Raw genomic sequence first — 21160 nt, 5'->3', positions numbered from 1 at the left:
CTAAATATTAAACAGTTCAACTGACTAGGAGGAAAACACCAGGTTTGGGGCGCCTGGGTGGCTCAGTCAGTTAAACATCCAACTCTGATTTTGGCTCAAGTCATGATCTCAGGGTCATGAGATCAAGCCCCAGGTTGAGCTCTGTGTGCAGTGCGGAGTCTATTTTAATTCTCTCCCCCTCTGCCCCTCCCCACCCCCCACCCCTCCACTTCCCCACACCCTGCTCACATGCTTGATCTCTCTCTCTCTCTCTCTAATAAAACAACAACAACAGCAAAAACCCACCAGGTTAAAAGTAGAGCTGGGATTCAATCCCAAAGCATCTGGCTTCTGAAACCACATTCTTTCTCTGTAACTGCATTGTTTCCACAGCAGTAGTATAACTCACTGAAAACATAGAGGATTACCACAGGTTCACAAGCATATCTAGCTTTGTTGGTGTCAGTTCTGAATAAAGCTAGTCACAATATAATGTTAAAGGATCTACCAGGAAGTTCCAAGTGTTGGCTATCTGGCTACCATATTCCTGTCATATTTCTATATTAGATTATTTGAACAGAGAAACTTTTTTTTAATTTTATTATGTTATGTTAGTCATCATACATTACCTCATTAGTTTTTGATGTAGTGTTCCATGATTCATTGTTTGCATATAACACCCAGTGCTCCATTCAATATATGCCCTCCTTAATACCCATCACTGAGCTAACCCATCCCCCCACCCCCCTCCCCTCTAAAACCCTCAGTTTGTTTCTCAGAGTCCATAGTCTCTCATGGTTTGTCTCCCCCTCCAATTCCCTCCTTTCATTTTTCCCTTCCTACTATCTTCTTTTTTTTTTTTTTAACATATAATGTATTATTTGTTTCAGAGATACAGGTCTGTCATTCATCAGTCTTAACACAATTCACAGTGCTCACCATAGCACGTACCCTCCCCAATGTGCATCACCCAGCCACCCTATCCCTCCACCCCCCTTCACTCCAGCAACCCTCAGTTTGTTTCCTATGATTAAGAGTCTCTTATGGTTTGTCTCCCTCTCTGGTTTCATCTTGTTTCATTTTTTCCTCCCTTCCCCTATGATCCTCTGTCTTGTTTCTCAAATTCCTCATATCAGTGAGATCATATGATACTTGTCTTTCTCTGATTGACTTATTTCACTTAGCATAATACCCTCTAGTTCCATCCACATCATTGCAAATGGCAAGATTTCATTTTTGATGGCTGCATAATATTCCATTATATATATATATATATATATATATATATATATATATACACCACATCTTCTTTATCCATTCATTTGTTGAGGGACATCTTGGCTCTTTCCATAGTTTGGCTATTGTGGACATTGCTGCTATAAACATTGGGGTGCACGTATCCCTTCGGATCATTACATTTGTATCTTTGGGGTAAATACCCAGTAGTGCAATTCCTGGGTCATAGGGTAGCTCTATTTTCAACTTTTTGAGGAACCTCCATACTGTTTTCCAGAGTGGCTGCACCAGTTTGCATTCCCACCAACAGTGTAGGAGGTGAACTGAGAAATATTACCAGAAAAACCTTTTAAGTCCTTCTTTACACAAGAACAGATTTTATCTTAAAATTTAAGCAGCTTAGGAAAGGGCTTCATTAAATCCTGGGGCACCATTTCCTAACAGGTGAGATTGGAAAGTCGTGAGAAACTCAATACAAAGTGTTGACCTTTGATAATTTAATCTCCAAAACAATAAGAGAAGCTTCATTTTGTTTGATCTTTGAAATGCTTTGAGATTCTTATTTGTATTTCTAGACATTACACCAAAACAGAATACGTAGTTAATCTTGACAGTTAAATCACATTTGCCATTTGTAGTATCCCTGTAAAACCAAACCAGCACCCTTAGGAAAATGCAAATAAGGTATACCTGCTCTCCAACTACTTCCCCAAGTTGATTTGGAAATTAATCTTATTTAATATTGATGTTGCAAGCACTGGCTTGTAACCGTTCTCATTCATTACATTTAATAAGACCATGTATACAGAGGGCTTTATCATTTGTTGGTCGGAAAAGGCTCTCTAACAATAAATTCCAATCACTAAATGGAAGCTTACCTTCAGCAGAAAGCTGCCCATCACCGTGATTACTATACACCAGATGGAGAGGCATGGGGCAGGCAAGAATGAAAAATGTAGACAATAAAAAAACAGAAAAATAGGGATCACTGAAAAGAGAATATCAATGAATCCAAATAGCTTGTACTTGAAAATTAATGACGCCCTCAATGAATGCTTTTCTCTTGCTGTATAACATTTGCTTTACTTGTCAAAAATGTTTTAGAGAAAATAAGCATATCTTCACCACATCAGATATCCTAGGAATTGATATTACTAATCTCACTGATGGGTTGTTTCCAAACACAACCAACTGGGTAAAGTCCTTTGTGATTCAAAACTTCTAATGTTGGGTATTTGTGAGATTCTTATTTCTGTTCCAGGATCTAGTGTCATGGACATGTACCCTCTGACCAGAATGGTACAAGATACAAAACAGATTCCTCACACTCATGAACGAGAAATCAATGTCATGCTTTACAACAGATATTTTCACCAAGTACTTACTATCTGTTCTGAATCTATCATTAAGGTAAGTATATATTGGCTCTTCAGAAAGAAAAAGGCAAAATAGAATAATCTCTTTTTACAGGTAAGTCTTTGAGTGATTAAGTAAATGTAGTGGCATGTGTGATGAGACTTGACAGTAGAGCTATTTTTAAGCACTCATGAACCCATGAAAAACAAGTATTTTAAGCCAGGTCAGACTGCTTACTGTTAAGCTGCATCCTCAATTAAATAAATAAAGCTAGTTTTATTATCAGAATAGGAACTTTAAAGGAAATATACCAAGGAAAGAGTACTAAGATGGATGGATGGATGGATGGATGGATGGATGGATAGATAGATAGATAGATAGATAGATAGATAGATAGATGATATATATATAGATAGATAGATAGATAGATAGATACATACATACATACATACATACATACATACATACATACATACATATATACATTTTTAAATCCAAGCTATGGGCAGAGGATATGGTAAGAAGGAAGGGAGAGGAATTTATAAGGTTTACTATAACCCCTATAGGTGCAGGATATGTGCCAAGTGCCTTAAATCCATGATCTTATTTAATCTTCACACCGGTTCCATGTGGACAGATAAAGGGTTCCATTTTAAAGATGAGGAAGCTAGGACCCATGGCGTTCAAGCAACTTGCCCCAGATCACATAACTAGTAAGCATAGCTGGGATGTGTACCCAGGTTGGTCTATTCCTCTGCATTCCACTGCCTTGACACTACCATGCTCCCCAGAGGCCAGGGTATGCAGCCATCCTAAGTGCATCATCTAGCAGTGATGGCTGGCAGGGTTTGCTTCAGAGGGCCATCCTTTTATTTCATGCATGCTCTCCAAAAGGAGACATCTGGAGCAGTAGAGAGCATCCTCTGGAGACCCTTTAAGTCCCCTCTCAATCTCTGACTTTCTATGTTCATCTGCTGGAGATTTTCTCAGGCCAAAATCTCAGGAGTTCAGTTAATGATCACCTACTTCTTATAATGCCCACAGAATAAGTAGAGGAAAACTAAAACTAAAACCTACTCCGTTTTCACGAACTACGGACTTCTAGGGGGGAAATGGCTTCCCTGTAAGGGGAGAAGGGGGCAAGGAATGCATCTAGGTGCATTTTCATACCTGATTGATTGGTTGAAGAGGGAGCATACTTCAGGCCAGAACATGGGTGACCTCTGAGACCCGTTCATGCCGTGGCACGCATTTCTCTTCTCCTTTAAGGACCTCGTCTGTACTGGGGGCACTCAGAGGTTGAGAATGTGGGCTCTCAGTCCAGACTGGCCTCATTCAGGTCAGTCAGTGGCCCTTGGTCGGCCTCTAGACGATTCCACAAGTCCCCTCTGGTCCTGTTCTCCCTCCTTGATTCTAGCTATGATGGCTGTCTTCAGCTCCCTGGAGGGACAATGAGCCTTCCCATCTCTGGCCCTTTGCTCATGCTGCCTCTGCCCCACAGACCTTGAGGGCGACCGTCTGTCCTGCCAGTGCAGTTTCATCCCCCCTGACAGTCTAGTTTACATGTGAACATGGCAGATCCATTAAGAAGGAGAGATTTAGACTGAAAGGCTGAAGGTCTAGAGCTTCAAATGTGTTTCCAAAGAGAAAGAATGTTGTGTCTTGACATATTTCTGGATTTTCTGATTACACCCAACCTGATTACACAGACAGCCTTCTTTGAAATCCCTCTCTCCCTCCCTCTAAGAGTGAGGCCCGTGTCCCTAATCAGAACACTTCTTGGAAAGGTCAATGAGCTCCTTCCTCAGGGTTCTCTTATTCTGTCCTGTGACTCCTGGCTGATTTGGATGAGTGCCAACAGGGAATAAACCCACTTTGATTTTTTTGTCAGCTGTACTTGTAATGGTTACATCGCTATCTGGCTGCTAATCTGGTTTTGTGCTCACAGTAGTAAAATTGCTACTTCCTCCACAGCCAAGGCTGCCGGGAACAGTAGTAAAATTGCTACTTCCTCCACAGCCAAGGCTGCCGGGAACAGTCACTGTTCTGTATACCTATGCCTAGGTATACAGAAGACACGCTCCAGGATCCCACAAGAACTACTAGGCGGCACTGCATCTGTTAGAACGTTCTTTGATCAAACCAACATTCAGGGCAGGATGTTGGAAAAGATTTTAGAAAGGCAGAGTACCAATTTTGAGGATGTTTTGAATATTACAAAATTTTTGTAAAAGCTGAAAGGTATATGGATGATTTGATTTTTTTGTTCTTTCCTACAGGTTTGGGAACTCGAGACTGGCCTCCAAATATACCAGATTTTAGACCCTCATGGCTTCAGTGTTGAACTGACTTCTGCAGCTATTGATGAAACTGGATTTCTTTTTGCCACAGGAGCATATAATGGTCAGATTCATATCCAGAATAGGGCCTCCCTGCTTTAGTGCCCTGAGAATTTGTGCTAGGAACTCATCCATTGTGTGGGCTAGAGAGAGAGCATGAAGCAGGCTGGAATGTGTCAGCATGCAGGACAGACTGCTCTGCCTGACTGAACATCAGCAGACTCTTCTGTAATGGGCATCAAAGTCCTGGTATCAATACCTCACATCACATTTATATTATTGCTTTAACGTTTGCAAAAGTCTTTCACGTGTATCTCATTCTATCTTTGGCAGGACTTGTGTTGTACTGACTCCTTTTGTCCTTTTACTTTTGGGTACCATCAGCTAAGAGGTGGACATTTAGATTTAGTACTTGCCAATAATATTTTTACCGACAGTAGATTTGGGGACCAGACAAAAATCCAGCCAGCTCTGTTATACAACACCCAGAATTCTATATTGGACTTGTTTATGAGTCTCAGCTCCTTGGGGACATGTGCCATGTCAAACTTGAGAAGATGTCAAGCTTAGGTGGTGTTATGTTGCTTGCTGCTCCTTATGCTATGGAACACTGTGTAGAACTTTCTAGAACTAAGCATTCCAGCCTGCCTCACCTTTCACCTCACCTTGCTCTGACTTCCCACGAAAGAACTACTTTATCTAGACAGTATGACTGACTTGTATGCACTACTCATAGTTTATTTATTCTAGAGATATATTTACTAAAGAAATTCTTGCTTGGAAGCCAGTTGGTGGGATGAGTGAACATCCTGATGTGAAAGTCTGATTTTTCACCGTGTGACAGATAACGTCCACATGAAATGAAATCATGAATGCTAAGTTGATGGGGTGTGAATAAATGCAACTGCTCTGCATGTGGGACAATTCTTAAGAAAACAGTCTTAACTGCTCTAGAAGCACTCTCTACACACATATGAAAATCAGTTATAATAGAACTTCTGAGCAGTGGACACAACTGTCATCAGGCATAAGCGTCAGCAATTCATACAGATGACTAAGATAGTATTGTTTTCATGCAAGCAAGTCCATTTCATTGTTAGTGCTAGGGTCTAGAATTTCTTTAAACATGGACAGTTTGTTCTCCTCAGAGGTCACTGACAAAGATGCTGCAACATCCTAGGACACCCTGGAAAGTAGGATTCTCTGACTCTCAGAGCAGCTCTGCTCACAAGCCAGCAGTTCCCCTCATTCCCACCCACCCACCCACCACCTAAGCCAAGCAAAACTTCTCCCTACCCTCTGCCCCATTAAATTTGGCTGCTAAAGTCTCAAGGTAGCAGGAAATCTGGGCTGTGACACTGTGGTCCACATATGCAGGACTGAATGAGAGCATTCCTTCTTTTCATTGTTTGTATGACTATGTTCCTCCACAACCATAAAGTGCTTGAGGGCAGGAACCGTGCCTGTTCGCTTTGCATTCGCAGCTCCTTGCATAGTGCTGAGTATATAGGGAGAATTTAGTTAGTGTTTAATGATGTTGTGAACAAACAAATGGTAGGAGTTGTGAGTATTGCTGAAAGAGAGAACCTGGCAGAAGGAAATAAAAACAACACAGTGAGAACATTATGGATGTCCAACAGGAATAGAGCTGCGGGATGTGAAGTAGGGGAGGGGGTGGGATTAGGGTCAAGCAAAGGGAAGAAAGTGCTGTGAGGAGCAGTCCACTAGATACTAAACCACTAGAAATGCCCATGTGAAGAGAATTCCTACACAGAGTGATGATCTAGAAATAGCCATTCAACAACCACACTGTTTATCACACCTCCTGGCCCCTTGATCAAGCTCCCCTAAATCAAATGACCCAAGTTAATTGTAAAGAAAGTATGATTTCAAATGTAAGAAGAAACTCAATGCCTTTGTTGCATTTTCTTCCCATGTAACCGATAAAACAACTCAAAGCTTGATAGATTCCTACCTGCTGGAATTCTTTTAAATGTTTTATTACCCAATAAAAGCAAAAGTCTTCGAACACATCAGCACCTTAGGAAATGTGATGTCATTGGATTGATCTTTTACTATGAATGACAATTGTGGCATGATACTAATGAATGGAAAAATATCGGGGAGTATTTAGCAAACTGGAGGGTTTGGGAGAATAAGGGCAGAAAAGAGCCACTTCAGCCAGAAAGCTCAGCTAGGAGAGTCTGAGTGTTTCAAGAAAACTGTCACAAATTTCAAGACCTTGCCTAGTTGTGTTAATTTTTATCAGCCTGTGACAAACAAAGGCATACAGAAATATATTTTGTGCACAGCAGGGCTGAGATTCACTCGTCAGTCTTAGTAGAAAATAAATATAGGATAAATTGTTGGCAGAACGCTTTCAATTAGATCAATTTTGTCTGAGATAAAAGCCAAGCTTTCTATAAGTTATTTGTATCTACATAGTCTTCTTCCTGTGTGCTTAGGAACAATTAAAATCTGGGATTTCGGCAGTGGGCAGGAGATGAAAGTGTTGCCGGAAGGGAAAGACTGGAAGGAGGAAGAACATTGGCTTCGGCGCCTGATTTTCCTGAAAGCCCAGGAAAAACACCAGCATTTGGTCCTCACCTTGGAGCGCAATGGGAAAATCAAGATGGTCCAGGTGTGTGATCCCAGTTTTATATTTGTACTCTATGTGCTCTTTTTGGGAAAATCGGCGGAGTTATTGGATGAGCCCCATTTCATTCTTCTCCTGCCAGTCAGCTGGGAATAGCATTTCTCCACCAGTCTTCCTAAGAGGTTCTTAATTAAGAGCATCCTTGCCCAGGTCCAAGCCAAGAGCAAAAAAGAATGGCTACTCAGGGACAGCATCTCACCCACCCAGGGTTTGCTGAAGGATTAGTCAGGAACCTCTGGAGCAGCTATCAGCAAGGTGAAACTTACCCACAGCTGCCACCTCTGACATTGTTTATATCCTCATCTGGGGATAATTCACTGACAGAGCTGCTCCCCAGCAGGCTCTGTGAAAGGGAGCAGTGATTCCTCTCTGTCCTGAGAACCCATAATGCATTCAGGGACGCTCAAGTCACTTTTTCAGTTTGTCACCAAAATTGCTTTGTTTACTTTAAGGTTAATGATGCAATCTGCTCAGGGCCATTTCGGGAGGATTGAGGTAGTCTAATTTATTTTTTCTGTGAGTCTATTACCACTGAAGAATGCTAATGCCTACTTCATATTTAATGAAGGCTAGATCATTTATCCTGGTTACTGAGTGGATCTCTCTCTGCCTAGAACTCAAGGACTCTTTGACTTTATTTTCCCCTTCTGAAAGCTAAGATCAGAAAAAAAAATCTTAAATTAGTTCAGCAATCATGAAATTTCAGCATTATTAAGGTGACTGATGGCTCTACTGCTGGAAAAAAGGAGTGAAAAACATCCCTGATTCAATATATTCTTCCCACGTTGTCTGAGCAATTCAAATAGCAGCATAGGAAGGAATTTCTTAGTAATACACTCTACAACACAACAATGGATTGATTTCCCTTCTTTAAGGTAGTGCAGTTGACCATCAGTATGCTTTTCCTAACAGACGATGTCAATAACAAACACTCCTTTTTTAAGGATTGCAAAAAACCAGCCTCGTGCTGTTCCCACATCAAAATTGGTTTTGGTTTTACTGCAGCATTTGTCACTTTGATTATTCTGGTTCTCCATGTCTCCAAAATCTATAGACTGAGCTTGATGAAGATTGAAAATCTCTCTTATTTGCACTTGTATTCTTGCTGTGCCCTGAGCAGGTGCTCATCAAGGATTGAGAAAATGAAGAAATACAGGAAACGTTTTATAAAAATACAATAGTAAATGTTTGGGAAGGTTTGGGGGGGTTAAAATATTTTACTTATTTATTTGAGAGAGAGCGAGCTAGAGAGAGAGAGAGAGAGAGCACAGAGGGAGAGGGAAAAGCAGGCTTCCTGCTGAGCAGGGAGCCCAACGTGGGGCTCGATCCCAAGACCCTGACATCATGATCTGAGCCGAAGGCAGATGCTTACCTGACTGAGTCACCCAGGTGCCCCAATGTTTGGGAAATTTTAGGGAATTTTTATTAATGTTGGAGGGAAGAGCTTTATAATAAGCATAATGTCGAAAGCACACTTATAATTTATGGTTAATGCCTTATTACTATTACTTAGTGTTATTTGCCTATTAAAAATAAGATATGGTTTGATTTACATACTTATTTTCTAGAATGACCTTGAACAACATCGGTTTGAACTGTGTGGGTCCACGTACATGCAGATTTTTTACAGCACAGTATAGTACTATACTATACAGTGCAGTACTATAAATGTATTTTCTCTTCCTGATGATTTTCTTAATAACACTTTCTTTTCTCTGGCCTACTTTATTGTAAGAATACAGCTTATAATACATAAGACATACAAAATATGTGTTAATCATCTATTTATGTTATCAGTAAGGCTTCCAGTCAACAGTAGGATATTAATAGTTAAGTTTGGTGGGAGTCAAAAGTTGTATGTGGATTTTCAACTGAGTAAGGCTCATCACTCCTAACCTGCATGTTGTTCAATGAATGTACTTTCATTCATTCATTTTTTTTTTCAATGAGCATTTAGTAAGTGTGTCTCATGGACCAGAAAGATATCTTCCCTTTCATCATGGAACTTACAGTTTAATATGAAGGATTGATATTGATCTACCTAGTACAAGTGTTACAAATACTTGCACAAAGTGCTACATGAATTTACTGTAGTGGGCAGTGCCTAGCCAAAACGGAGCCAGGGAAGATTTCATTTTCCACTGATTTCCAGTGAAGTTCAACACATTTCAAGAAACACTTTTTGTGCTCCATACGTGCTAGATGTTCTTCCAAGTCCCAAGATTCTATGGAAAATAAGGTATTTAGGAACTTGATTATTCAGACCCACCCTCCACTGAAAACAATGAAAAGTTCTGAATAAAATATTTACTGAATCTCTCAACTAGCATTAAAGAGCTGACAATATTAGTAACTAAATAGCAGACAAAAATTTAGTGAAACTGGAGGATGAGAAAGGTAAATGAAGAACTAAAACACCCTTGCTATTTTTTGTCTCAAGGGCATTTTCCAAAGCAAATGAGATTTCAATTTTGGAGACTAACCTGATTAGGAGGGACAAAAAAGTCAAGGCCCAGGGCCTGCCTAAGGCAAAGAATTTAATACCATGTCCATAATATGCTGGGACCCAAAAGTTACACTATCAGCATAAAGGTAAACCAGAAAGAAAGAAACCAGCCTCCCAAGAGCAAGGCAGGAAAAGCTGCCCTCACACAGAACCAAGCAGGGAAGAAGGGAGAAGAGTAGGAAAACAAAACAAGATGAGACAAAACCCTGTCCCTCAGAACTGTGGCCACAAGTATCTCATATGCATTTACAGGCTAGATTGGCAATGCTTAGGGGTCAAGGAAATCTCAGCTATGAACTTGATTTAAAACTGGTAGTTTTGGCAGGCACCTGGCAGAAACAAGTACAAATCCATTCTGGAGAAAGGCACATTCCCTCAGACCAGAGTCAGGATAATTAAGTGCACAAGAAAACTAGACAAGAAGGTTTGGGCACAGATATAAGTAAATAGAGCAAAACCAGGTCCATATACAACAGAAGTGGCATAGCAGATTTGTGTGGCAAGAATATATTTTTCAATAAAAGGTTTTGGAGCAACTAGACATCCATATGGAAAAGAAATATAATTTTTTTCTCCTATCTAAGACTATTCCTTGTGGATTAATGACTTCAAAATATTAATGGAAAGACAAAACAATACAGGGTTTAGCAGTCAATATAGGACAATGTCTTTATGAACTCAAGAGAAAAAGATATCTTAAATAAGACTCAAAAATCACTATTTAAAAAAAGGATATATTTGGTTACACTAAACTAATAACCTTTCTTCATCAGAAGTCATCATAATTAGAGTTAAAAGACAAAAGTAGAGTTAAAGAAGAGATTTGCAACACATAATAACCAACTGGGTTAGTATCCCGAGTTCTTAGATAAGAAATAAGGTAATTAGTTCAATAGAAAATGAAAAAAGAGAGGCACTTCATAAAACAGCAAACCCAAATGGCCAATAAACATATACAACATTGCTAAACCTCATTAGTAATCAGGGAAATTCAAATTGGAATTACAGTAGATATAATACACCCAATAGACTGGTTTAAAAAAGTAAATCTGATAATACTAAGTTTCAGCAAGGCTGTGAACCAATAGGAGGGTTCATATGCAGCTAACATTAGTATAAATTGGTACCAACTCTCAGCGAATATTTTGGAATCCTTTAGTTATGGGACTTGATTCAGAAGTCAGTATGTCACTTCACAGTCTTGAAGGAACGATGTTGCCAGTGAGCAGCCCAATGCTGGTCTGATTATTTTTCCTCTGTAACTTATGCATTCTCTCTGCAAACTTAGATGTTATCTTTGTCCCAGAGGTTTAAGGGCTTTGCTTAAATGCGTATGTTTTCTCATCAATTCCACAGGAGACTTTTAAATCTGCAGTCCTAGATATTTCTTCCAGCTTAGGAAATGTTTTTGTATTATTATTTGTTTATTAAGTATCTTTTCCGCATCTGTTTCTTTTTCTAATTCAGGAACACATACTATTTGCATATTGGGTCTTCTGACTCTATCCTCTCAATTTCTTATGTTTTTCTTTATGTTTTCTTTTTCTTTTTAGTCATGCTGACTGTTTTGAAATATTTTTCTCTATTTTTAAGCTATTAGTTCAAGTCTCAAAAAGAAATTAATTCTTTTTCAGTTCACCAACCAAATTCTTACATTTGAAGGCCATGTTTTGTTGTTGTTTTGTTTCTGTTTTGAACTTCCTTGAGAACTCTTCAATTTTGCTCAAGTTAACACACTTCCAGCAGTCTAAGTCAAGAATCTGTTCTGCATGTTTTGTCTGTAGTTCTTCTCTCTGGATACTAGCCCCTCTTAGCTACGTTTCTTTTTCTGCTCATTAGGATTTGGCTTCTAGAAAAGCACAAGAGGTGGCAATCCTGAGAGGGTGAGGTGTGCAGTCATGCTTTTGCCGAGGGGTGGTTGTTCAGAGTCCCCACAGCACTCCCCGGTGGAGACCACAGCAGGAAGCCTTCTTGCTTCCCATTCTCTCTCCCAATTTCAGAATATGGAAGGCTCAGGCCAGCTGTTCAGCTACTCCTCAACTCCTTGAGGAACACTAGGTATATGCCATACTTCACATTGCCCCCTGGACCCACCTCCTCCTGGGGATTTGAGCATATTTGCGGAATAATCACCATGTTCAACTCTTACCCTTGGACTCTCTCCCACCCTGGTCCCCAGGCTTTTGTTCAGCCCAAAGGGTGACAATGCCATAATAACTTTCTTTCCCCAAACTCCAACCCTCATCCTCTGCTTGCCTCCAGAAACTGTTCCTGGAGTCAGAGCCGGGAGTGGAGTGCAGGAAAGATGTACCAAGCCACTATCTTCTCAGACTCTCAGCTGCATTAAAGAAACAAATAAGCAAAAACTGCTTCAGTAGTCATATTCTATTACTCGGGGAACTCTGCTAATGTGTAATGAGCTAAGGGGAAGCCCCCATATGATTTTTGTATTTCTTCTTAATGTCTTCAGACCAGTCCTTAATGGCTTGAGCTGTAATGTCTCTCTTGCACTTACATTCTTGGTTTTATTTTCCCAAGTCTCAAAAACATGCTTGGGTCACTGCCTGGTCCTGTCACAAATGTCACTGTATGAACTTCTTCAGGCCTGGTCTTCTGGCCATGTCATGGGAAGGCAGATTATGAACTGACTAGCCTGTCAATGCAACGTCCTGACCACAAGAGAAGGAAATAATAATCGTTTCACAATCTGTTTTAAGGAGACAGAATTACATCTTGCTTGTATAAAAAATTTTTATAAATTTGGGATAAATTTGCCCCCAAACCCTTGTTGATAAAAACCATAGATTGGGGTTTATTGGGGCTCCGTCAGTTGAGCATTGGACTCATGATTTCAGCTCAGGTCATGATGTCAGGGTGGTGAGATCAAGCCCCACAATGGGCTCTGCATTCAGTGGGGAGTCTGCTTGAGATTCTCTCTGCCCCTCCCCCATTGTGAGCACACTCTCTCTAAAATAAAAAAAATCTTTAAAAAAAACATAGATTGGTAAGATATTACTGTTATAACATCATGAACAGAGTGGTGTGGGAGTTCAGAGATTTCGAGTAATTAACCCAAAAATAGCTCACTCACTATATAAGAAATTGAGAGGATAGAGTCAGAAGACCCAATATGCAAATAATATGGGTTCCTGAATTAGAAAAGAAACAGATGTGGAAAAGATACTAACACTTCAAATACTGAATACTGAAGACCCACTTACTTCCCTTTATCTGTCCTTCCATCCATGTAACTTTATATGTTTAGTCCTGTAGCCCTATATGTGAGTCCCTTCAGGCATGAGATCTCCCAGGCGATTAATGTAATACATGTTCATAGAATCATGTGAACTGCTATTTTCCAGGAGCACGAATTCCTGAAGGCCTATCTGCCAATACCAACCTGAGATAAAAAGTTTTATCACTTAGGTGTGAAATGAAAAAAATAGGGCAATTCTTCATAAGGCTAATTTTACTTTTTATATTTAAAGGTTGTATCTTTCCTACTTGTTGGTATTAAACTATAGCCTTTCTTTTCATAAAATATTGATAGCAGAGTTTCCAGTCCCCGTCTCCCCCATGTCCTCTCTTGGTGAAATTAAATGTTAGTAACTCTAAGTCAGTATTCCAAAGTTTTGTTTTTTTTTTTTTTTTAATTTTACTGCTCAATGGTTTCAGAAAGATTGAGAGCCACTGTGTCCATCAGGGAGGCACATGAACTTAACTAAGCTATCATTCAATATGTCAATGTCTGACCCCACTTCCTGGACATTGCTGAACTTCCTTCTGCTCCCAAAGTGGCACAAACTCTAACCAAAGACCCACCTAGCAGGTAGGAGGACCACTGGCCAGTACTTTTAAATTAACATAGATATGAGATAACAGAGACCTTAGATCACCTAGAAACATAATGCTTTTGAAACATGAAAGAACTTTTATCCATCCACTCACTGAAGTCCTCATTTTACAAACAAGGAAAATACGGCCCAAAGGAAGAGAGATACTTTGCCCAGGCTCTTGCTAGAACGGAGACTGGAAATGTGTTGTCTTCATGTCTAGACCAATATTCTCTCCACTTTACCACAGCTGCTCTCAACCTAAAAGATCTGTGCTTTGCTAGCAAAATCACCAACCTTAAAATTTTGACTTTTATTCCCATACAAAAATTAAAACTTCAAAAATTAAGAGCATCTCAACAATAATAACCAGTTAGAAACAGAATGATCACATTATAAGAGCAAACAAAAATATAGCCTAAATAAATTTAACAAAAATATGCAAAAATTTTGTGGAGAAAATTCCTAAAGAACATAAACAATCATCTGAAAATATGGAGAGCTACACCATATTCACAAGATGAGATATCACAAAGATCTCTTTATTATATTCAATAAAAATAAACATGTCTTTAAAAAACAATGAAAAAATAAGTCACACACTGTGGAAAGAAGTAACATACTGTGTCCCAGGTAAACAAGAAAGTATTAGGAAACAGAATTGCTAAATAAATCCCACAAATCCAGAAGAAAAACAGCCCAAGAGGAAAATGGACAAAGACAGGTAAGAAAACCCAAATGACTCACAAACACATGAAAAATGTTCAACTCACTAAATTAGGAAAATGTGACTAATATAATCAATACATTTAAAATTTTACTTTTTAATATCCCATTTTATACCCATCATAAGAAAAAAAATAATAATCAATTTAAACCAAGTGTTGGCAAGAATGTGAAGAAAGGAAAACATCTAATTCTCATGGGGGTGAAAAAGGATAACACTACTTTGAAGAACCACTGGTAGCATCTAGTCAAGTCAATAATTGCATATCTTTACAATTTAATAGTTCTACTCCAGGCATATGCTGTAGAAACCATGACACCTGTCCATAAAAACAAGCAGTGAAAATTGGCAGCAACCTCAACACCCTAGCAGTAGAAGACTGGATAAAGAAATTGTACAATAAATTCTTACAATCCTATAAAGGAGTTAAAAATAAATAACTAGAGTTCCATGTAATAATTTATATAAATCTCCAAAATATAATGTTAAGTGAACAAGAAAGTTAAAGAAGAATTCATGCAGTTTGATAATATTTATAAAAAGGTAAAAAGCCTAAAATCAGGGCACCTGGGTGGCTCAGTCAGTTAAGCATCCGACTGTTGATTATGGCTCAGGTCATGATCTCAGGGTTGTGGGATCGAGCCCCGTGTCAGGCTCTGTGCTGCGCATGGAACCTGCTTGAGATTCTTTCTTTCCCTCCCCTCCGCCCCTCCCCTCCTTAAAAAAAGCCGGACAGCAATATTGTTATATATGTACGATGTACGTGTATATACGTATAACAATATATGATATATGCATATGTAGAATACATGTATAAATTTATGTAGAAATATTAGGATTTTCATAACTAACACCATATTTAGGTTAATAATGGTCTCTGGGAAGGAATAAGAAACAGGAACTATTTTAAAGAGGGCTAGACAGGGCTTAAGATTTGATCATGATAATGATAATTTGATAATGATGTATCCACCACCTTGATACCCAGGTGGTCAGTACATCTTTGTATGTTCTATTTTTCTCTGTATCTTTAAAACAGCTCAAAATAAAATAGCTAATTGAATTTTTTCATGTACTCACTGTATTTCTATTGAAGGGTAAGGAAGAGGATGCGTATCTTGTGGTGATATGGGAGCTGCCCAATGTCATGCCTTTCCTACAAGACGTGAATCACACTGTGCATCTGAGGACATCTCCTAAACATAGGAGCATGCGTATTCCTTTCCCAGATGTTGAGCTAGTAGAGAAAAACTTTTCTCAACATGTTAATGTAAGTTTCATTTCTTGTTTTTTTTTCCTTTTTATTATGGAAAATTATACAGAAGTAGAGAAAATAATGTGTTGAACTTATACATACTAGCACGCAGCTTCAGAGATTGTGTGTGCATGGCCAAACTTACTCCTTTTTATTCCTACCACTTCCCATGACCACCACAAAAGAATTATTTTGAAGCAAATCCCAGATGTTGTGCCATTTCATCCCTAAATATTTCAGTATGTATCCCTACATGATAATGACTCAAAAAAACGGCATGACACCATTATTTTTAAAGATCTTTTCTAAAATAACTTTTAAGAAGTCCTTAATGTCATCACACAGTGTTCAAATTTCCTAGATTGCCTCATATTTTTTTATAGTTTGCAAGGATCCAAAAAAGGTCCATTGGTGCATTTAGTGAAGTCTTAAATCTCTATTAATCTGTAAATATCTTTCCATTTCTCTCTTCTTCCCTTGCTATTTATTTATTGAAGATACTGGAGAGTTGGTGCCATAGTTTTACATTTTCTATATTTTGCTGATTGCATCCTTCTGGTGTAATTTTAGTTCTGTGTGTACTTCCTCTAACCTGGCTTCACTGCATGAGCTTTGGTTTTATTTTAATAAGACTCCATAGATGCTGTCATATACTTCCATCAGGATTCACAAAATGACTGGTTGTCTCTCTTTCAAAAAATAGATAAATTAATTTAAAATCTGTAAGATTTCTTGTGAGACACTTTCTATCTACTCAGTGTGGCTGGAGGTTGTGTTCACACCTGAGGGGTGAAGTGTGTGGCATGTTTCAGGCTGAAGAACAAAGAAATAAGGAAGCTGTCCTCTTTGTTCCCGTAAAAATTTAGGTCAATCGATTTTTTTTGAGACTTTATCCACCTTATTTGCTTACTCTAATATTAGCTCAAGCCATTCTTACTTTTCAGTTTTTACAAAGAGAAGTGGTCAGAAACTAAAGAATGCAAGAAACCACAAATTACAGAGGAAGCAATTTTAAAAAGTCTTGTTTTTCACCCCTGTCATTACTGAAACAAATGTAATTTAAGAGAGAATAGTATAGCTTGTTTCAAAGAATTTGGAAACTATTTTTTTTAAGATTTATATATTTATTTTAGAGAAAGGGAGAGAGAGAGAGAGCAGGAGTGAGGGGAGGGGAAGAGGGAAAGAATCTCAAGCAGATTCCCCACTGAGCGCAGAACCCACATGGGGCTTGATGTCACAACCCTGAGATCATGATCTGAGCCGAAACCAAGAGTCAGTCACTTAACCTCCTGAGCCACGCAGGCGACCCTGGAAACTATTATTTTATCATAGTATGGAGAGAGATTGTAATTCCCTCAAATTTAAATGTTAATTTAGCACTGCAATTCCAAGTCCATTCATAGTTAGTTTAAATCATAAGTAGGTTTCATTGTTTGTTAAAGGATTTGAAATCAAAATATACAGTGACTAGGTCATGATAACATCATCACATAATGTGTGCCAAAGCTGAAAGAACAGAATGCATCTCCTTAAACAGTCATTCTAGTCCATTTCTTCCAACTCCCCACAACTGGAAACACTGGGTTCGGTTCTATGTTCCTTGTTAGGAGCTAATAAAAACAGGACGATGATTAATGCACAGTGAGCCAGATCTGATGAATTTGGCAAGTTATTATATGGGTAATGAATAACGCTTGCTTTGGAAAAAAAAAAGGAAGAACTGCTGTAATAAATTATTGAAGTAATATATGAAAGTGCCTTTTAGGATTATAATAAAAATGTATATTATCTTTGAATTTTGAGCCCTTATGTTTTGTATGTATCATAATGAGCATTTATAGCACTTCTTTTTTGCAACATATTTTAAAGTTACTCTATAGATGGAAAGTCTGCAAAAGTCACTTGGGGGAACAAATTGGGTTGTGCATGGAAATTCTGTTTCTCTAAAACTCTTCCATTTAGGAAGCACTGTTTATTGAATACCTGCTATGCAGCATGCATTGTTCTTAGCCCTGGGAATGCGAAGATTACTGAGGTGTGGTACCTGTTCTACTGCACGATGGCAACCCAGCAGAGAGCTTGGAGGGTTAGGCCAGACGAGGGTCCTAAAACTAGTTGATCATTAGGTCAGAAAGAATTACCAAGACTTAGCTCGGCCCAGATAGGAAGTTTCTAGGGGGAGTCCAGAAGACAAAGTGAATGCCAAGTGAAGGAGATAAAATGAAAAATGTCACAAAGGTGACTGTGGCTGAAGGAAGACAGGGAGTGAGGGAAGATGGAGATGGACAGATTGCTAGGAGTTGGATTGTGCTCACGATGTTAAGGCACTTGAATCTCGTATAAGAAATGGAAAACCAGTGAGGGGCTTCAAATGAGATATGGCATAATCAGATTGGTGTTGTGGGTAGCATCTATGATGCTGCTTCCATGACAGGTTTTTGGTTTTTTTTTAAGATTTTATTTGTGTATTTATTTGACAGTGAAAGAGGAAATAACAAGCAGGGGGAGTGGTAGAGGGAGAAGCAGGCTTCCTACTGAGCAGGGAGCGCGATGTGGGGCTCGAGCCCAGGACCCTGGGACCATGACCCGAGCCGAAGGCAGACGCTTAACGACTGAGCCACCCAGGCGCCCCTCGATGACAGTTTTGAATGGGACAAGATTGCAGGCAGAAGATTCAGGCAGTGATCCACTGTTTTAGTTGAGGGACATAAGGCCATGACAGTGAGGATGGCGGAAGGAGAGGTTTCAAACAATATTTTGGTGGCAAAAGTAGCAGCACTTGGCCTTTGCTAATTAGGGCTTGATGTCATGCAGTTGAGAGAGGAGGATCCTAAGAGAAAGGAGAGCATCAAGGACAGCGTGGAGCTAACTTGAATGATGGACTGGGACGTGGTGCTACCAGTGAGCTATAGAATAGAATGAAATAACGTGCTGGAAGGAGGCAAGAAGTTATACATATTAACTTAGAGATACCTGTAAAAAAATTTCTTAGTTATTAAATATACAACCCTGAAGCTTATGGGAAGGGACTGACTAGATTATTAGGGCATTGAGATTGAGATGATTATTAAAACACAGGGGACAAGATTGCCCAAAAGGAGTTGGAAAAAAGAAAAAGCAAATGGGATAGAGGTAAACCCTCAGTATATTAATATCTAACAGATCGGCAGAGTAAGAGGGGATCAAGTAGGAAACAGAAAAGAGAAGATCACATGGACACAAGCAAAATTAGGAGTCTGGTAAGTAGAGTAAGAAGTTTCAGGAAGGAGAGAGCAATTGAGAGTGACAAGAATTGTAATCATTTTTTAAAATTTGAGTATAGCTGACACACAATGTTGCATTCATTTCAGGTGTACAACTTAGTGATTTCAGAAGTTTATACATTATGTTATGGTCACTGCAAGTGTAGTTAGCGTCTGTCCCGATACATTGCTATCACAGTATCATTGACTCTATTCCTTATGCTGTGCCTTTTATTCCCATGACTTACTCATTCCATAACTAGAAGCCTGTGTCTCCCTCTCCCCATCACCCATTTTGCCCAACCTCTCACTTCCTTCCCCTCTGGCAACCATCAGTTTGTTCTTTGTATTTATAGGTTCAATTCCGCTTTTTGTTTATTTGTTTTTTTAGATTCCACTTCTGAGTGGGATCATATAGTATTTGTCTTTCTCAATCTGACTTAATTTCACTTAGCATAATACCCTCTAGGTCCATGCATGTTTTCTCAAATGGCATGATCCCATCCTTTTTAAAATTTTAATTCCAGTAGAGTTAACATCCAGTGTTATATTAGTTTCAGTTGTACAATATAGTGATTCAACACTTCCCTACATCACCCAGTGCTCCTCACGACAAGTACACTCTTTAATCCCCACCACCTGTTTCATCCATCCCTCCACAACCTCCTCTCCCCAGCAGTTTGTTCTCTATAGTTAAGAGTTTGTTGGGGCGCCTGGGTGGCTCAGTCAGTTAAGCGTCTGCCTTCAGCTCCGGTCATGATCCCGGGATCCTGGGATCGAGCTCCACATCGCGTCCCTACTCGGTGGGGAACCTGCTTCTCCCGCTCCCCCTGATAATGCTGTCTCTCTCTCTATATCAAATAAATACATAAAATCTTTAAAAAAAAAAAAAAGAGTTTCTTTATTGGTTTGTCTCTCTCTCTTTTTTCCTTTGCTCATTCATTTTGTTTCTTAAATTCCACATATGTGTGAAATCATATGGTATTTGTCTTTCTCTGTCTGACATTTCCCTTAGCATAATACTGTGTAGTTCTATCCATGTCATTGTAAATGGCAAGTTTCATGCTTTTTATGGCTGTGTAATATTCCTGTGTATGTTTTGTGTGTGTGTGAGTGTACACCACATCCTTATCCACTTGTCTATTGATGGACACTTAGGTAGCTTTCATATCTTGGCTATTGTAAATAATGCTGCAGTAAACATATGAGATGCATATATCTTTTCAAATTAATGTTTTTGTTTTCTTTGTGTAAATACCCAGTAGTTGGATTATTGGATCATATGGTAGTTCTATTTAAAATTTTTTGAGGAGCCTCCATACTATTTCCCACAGTGGCTACACCACTTTACATTCCTACCAACAATGCACGAAGATCCCTTTTCTCTACATACTCACCAACACTTGTTATTTCTTGTCATTTGATTTTAGCCATTCTAACTGGTGTGGGGTGATATCTCATTGTGGTTTTTGCATTTCCCTGATGATTAGTGATGTTGAGCATCTTTTCATGTGCCTGTTGGCCATCTGTATAACAGACCTTTAATCTTATTTAGATGTCACTCTTCTATGTTCCTATAAAGTCTTGAGTCTGCCTCCAATATAGCACTTTTAAATTGTACAGTACTTTGTCTTAATACTTTCATTATATTATAAGTTTCTCCAGGTCACAGACATTCTATTTGACTTTGTATTTCAGGAGCCTAACAGCAGGTGCCCAACAAATACTTGAAGCAAGACAATTAAAAACTGCCAAATAGCACTAGCAATAGAAAGTGCTTAGGGATGGGGTGCCTGGGTGGCTCACTCAGTTGGGCATCTGCCTTCAGCTTGGGTCATGATCCTGGGTCCTGGGGTTGGGCTCCCTGCTCAGTGGGGAGTCTGCTTCTCCCTCTCCCTACATCTCTGTGCTCTCTCTCTCAAATAAATGAATAGGATCAAGGAAGAAAGGAAGAAAGGAAGAAAGGAAGAAAGAAAGAAAGAAAGAAAGAAAGAAAGAAAGAAAGGAAGGAAGAAAGGAAGGAAGAAAGGA

At 39.1% G+C, this 21160-nt stretch overlaps 1 protein-coding gene across 1 annotated transcript in view; it reads left to right on the top strand.

Moving 5' to 3' along the window:
• Positions 1-21160, top strand: part of WDR64 (WD repeat domain 64) — a 142171-nt gene that overhangs the window by 87275 nt on the left and 33736 nt on the right. The window contains exons 12-15 of the mRNA XM_032389487.1: positions 2477-2625; positions 4851-4974; positions 7376-7551; positions 15729-15902. Of these exons, the coding sequence (XP_032245378.1) occupies positions 2477-2625; positions 4851-4974; positions 7376-7551; positions 15729-15902 (623 nt within the window). The remainder of the gene's footprint in view (positions 1-2476; positions 2626-4850; positions 4975-7375; positions 7552-15728; positions 15903-21160) is intronic.

This window comes from Phoca vitulina, unplaced genomic scaffold (genome assembly GCF_004348235.1).
Source record: "Phoca vitulina isolate PV1807 unplaced genomic scaffold, GSC_HSeal_1.0 scaffold54, whole genome shotgun sequence".
Lineage (NCBI taxonomy): Eukaryota > Metazoa > Chordata > Mammalia > Carnivora > Phocidae > Phoca > Phoca vitulina.
The sequence above is the reverse complement of the archived record's forward strand: the minus strand, read 5'-3'. Positions and strand labels throughout refer to the sequence as shown.